Source organism: Cyprinodon variegatus, unplaced genomic scaffold, assembly GCF_000732505.1.
Source record: "Cyprinodon variegatus isolate N-32 unplaced genomic scaffold, C_variegatus-1.0 Scaffold1522, whole genome shotgun sequence".
NCBI classification, from domain to species: Eukaryota; Metazoa; Chordata; class Actinopteri; order Cyprinodontiformes; family Cyprinodontidae; genus Cyprinodon; species Cyprinodon variegatus.
Genome location: NW_015151975.1, coordinates 102,316 through 104,052, shown reverse-complemented (window position 1 = coordinate 104,052; position 1,737 = coordinate 102,316). Strand labels below are relative to the sequence as shown.

Sequence of the window (1,737 nt, the reverse complement as noted above, 5' to 3'; positions counted from 1 at the left end):
AGCTTTCTATTTTTAACATTTTTCATTTTCAAAGGAGCTGCGTTGTCTAAGGCAATACGCAGAGAACTAGCAACCCCATCAGGATGAGAATGTGTGGGACTGTTCACATTTCAAACAAAGCCAATAGCTTATATTTCTCTGTCAGTTCTGAGTCAGCAGTTTGAACCATTTTTTTATACAAAGCTTAATGTAATCAGCTCCCAGCGAGGAACAATAAAGATCATCTATTTCCAGGTGTGTTTGATGTTTTTCCATCTCTGTGTCTGACTTATAATCAGGATGCTTAATTTTTCCATCACAGTTTTATTATGTGACTTTGTACAATAAAACATTACAAAAAATAGATGCAGTCCAACCAACGTTTCCTGCTAAATAATCTTTAAAAATCTTTTTTCTTTTTTTTTTTGGAAAATATTCCTGACAAAAATGAGCAGAAGCCTAAAATGTCCCGGTCTGGGTGTTGGTGTGAAACGATCCCGAAGCAGAAGAAGAGAGAGTGAAGGGCGACTAGACGCCTTTTTGGTATCAGAAACACATTAAATCAGCATAGATCCAGAGCACACAGAATGAGTCTTATTTAAGATTAAATTCAGAGATGGAGCAGCGCTGCCCCCTGGCTTCCACTTGATGGTGGTACGGTTAGATGGTTGGGGGGGGACACCGACAGCAGATCATTACGAGTCCAGAGAACTTAAAAAATCTTCTTCTTCTTCCCCTTTTCCATGGTCCTGAAAAACAAGAGAGAAGAAGAGTTAGACGTGGATCACACTCATCCTCAGTCAGCTCAGGCTGCAACTTTAAAACCAGGAAGTCTACCTCACACTGCTGAAGCATCTCCGCCGTCTGAGGGACGGAGGAGCAGCAGAGCTCCATCAGCACCACCTACAGCTACCTCCACCAGGGAAGGGATCCTTTGGGAGTCCAGTCTACACCTGGACTGTCATTTTCAGTGTTTACAGCTGAGCAGCGGCTCAGCGGTGCCTCATTAGAGACGGCCAGTTCAGCGATGCATGAAATAACTTCTGAATGCTGGTGACCCCAAGCTGCACCACCTCCTGAACAACGCTAAAAATGTCTGGGTGAAGCTCAGTGCGACTCGCTGCTGCGGGAGGATAACCAGGCCGTAACCCTCTGGAGCAGCAGGCCCAGCTGCTGCTCAGGTGAAGCAGACCAAAGCTGCTTTCAGAACCAGACTGAGGTTTCATTTTCTCTGAGTCGCAGAGGAAACTTCAGGTGAAAGAAGGAGGAACACTGAATAAAGCTGCCAAATCCCTAAAAACAAAGGGCCCCTCATGTTGGTGCTAGCTGACCCCATTGCCTTCACCCCTCCTGGTACGGTGAATTTTTTTCAGTGAAATGATTTTTTAAGATTTAAATCTGCATAGAATTAGATGCATATTCGTAACATGAACACATGGAAAACAAAAAATATTATCCAGCAGTTCACTTTAATAATAGTAAAACAAGTAAGCATAATCTTAAACATAAGTCTGTCCTGCTTAACTTCAAACTGTTAAAATGAATATAAATCAATAAATAAATAGTGCACATTTTTGGTGCAACAGCAAACTTGTATTTCCTCTGATCTCTTGCAGCAGAGAGGAGCGGTTTGTCTTTGAGTGCTGCAGAGTAAAGGTCCATTTTTGCTTCTGATGCATCGCCTTTGCAACCATCAAATCTGTCTCTGTGCGTGACCACGCCCCCCCACGCAGACGCTCTGCATCGGTCGTCGCACAT

The 1,737-nt window shown here is 43.5% G+C and overlaps 1 protein-coding gene across 2 annotated transcripts in view; it reads right to left on the bottom strand.

Annotated features, from left to right (window-relative positions):
• Positions 1 to 395: 395 nt before the first annotated feature.
• Positions 396 to 1,737, bottom strand: part of LOC107103756 (septin-7-like) — a 40,214-nt gene continuing 38,872 nt past the window's right edge. The window contains exon 14 of one of the 2 annotated variants that reach the window (XM_015403572.1): positions 396 to 728. In XM_015403572.1, coding sequence (XP_015259058.1) covers positions 692 to 728 — 37 coding nt within the window. In that variant the 3' untranslated portion in view covers positions 396 to 691. The remainder of the gene's footprint in view (positions 729 to 1,737) is intronic. The other variant, XM_015403571.1, reaches the window with a different exon arrangement.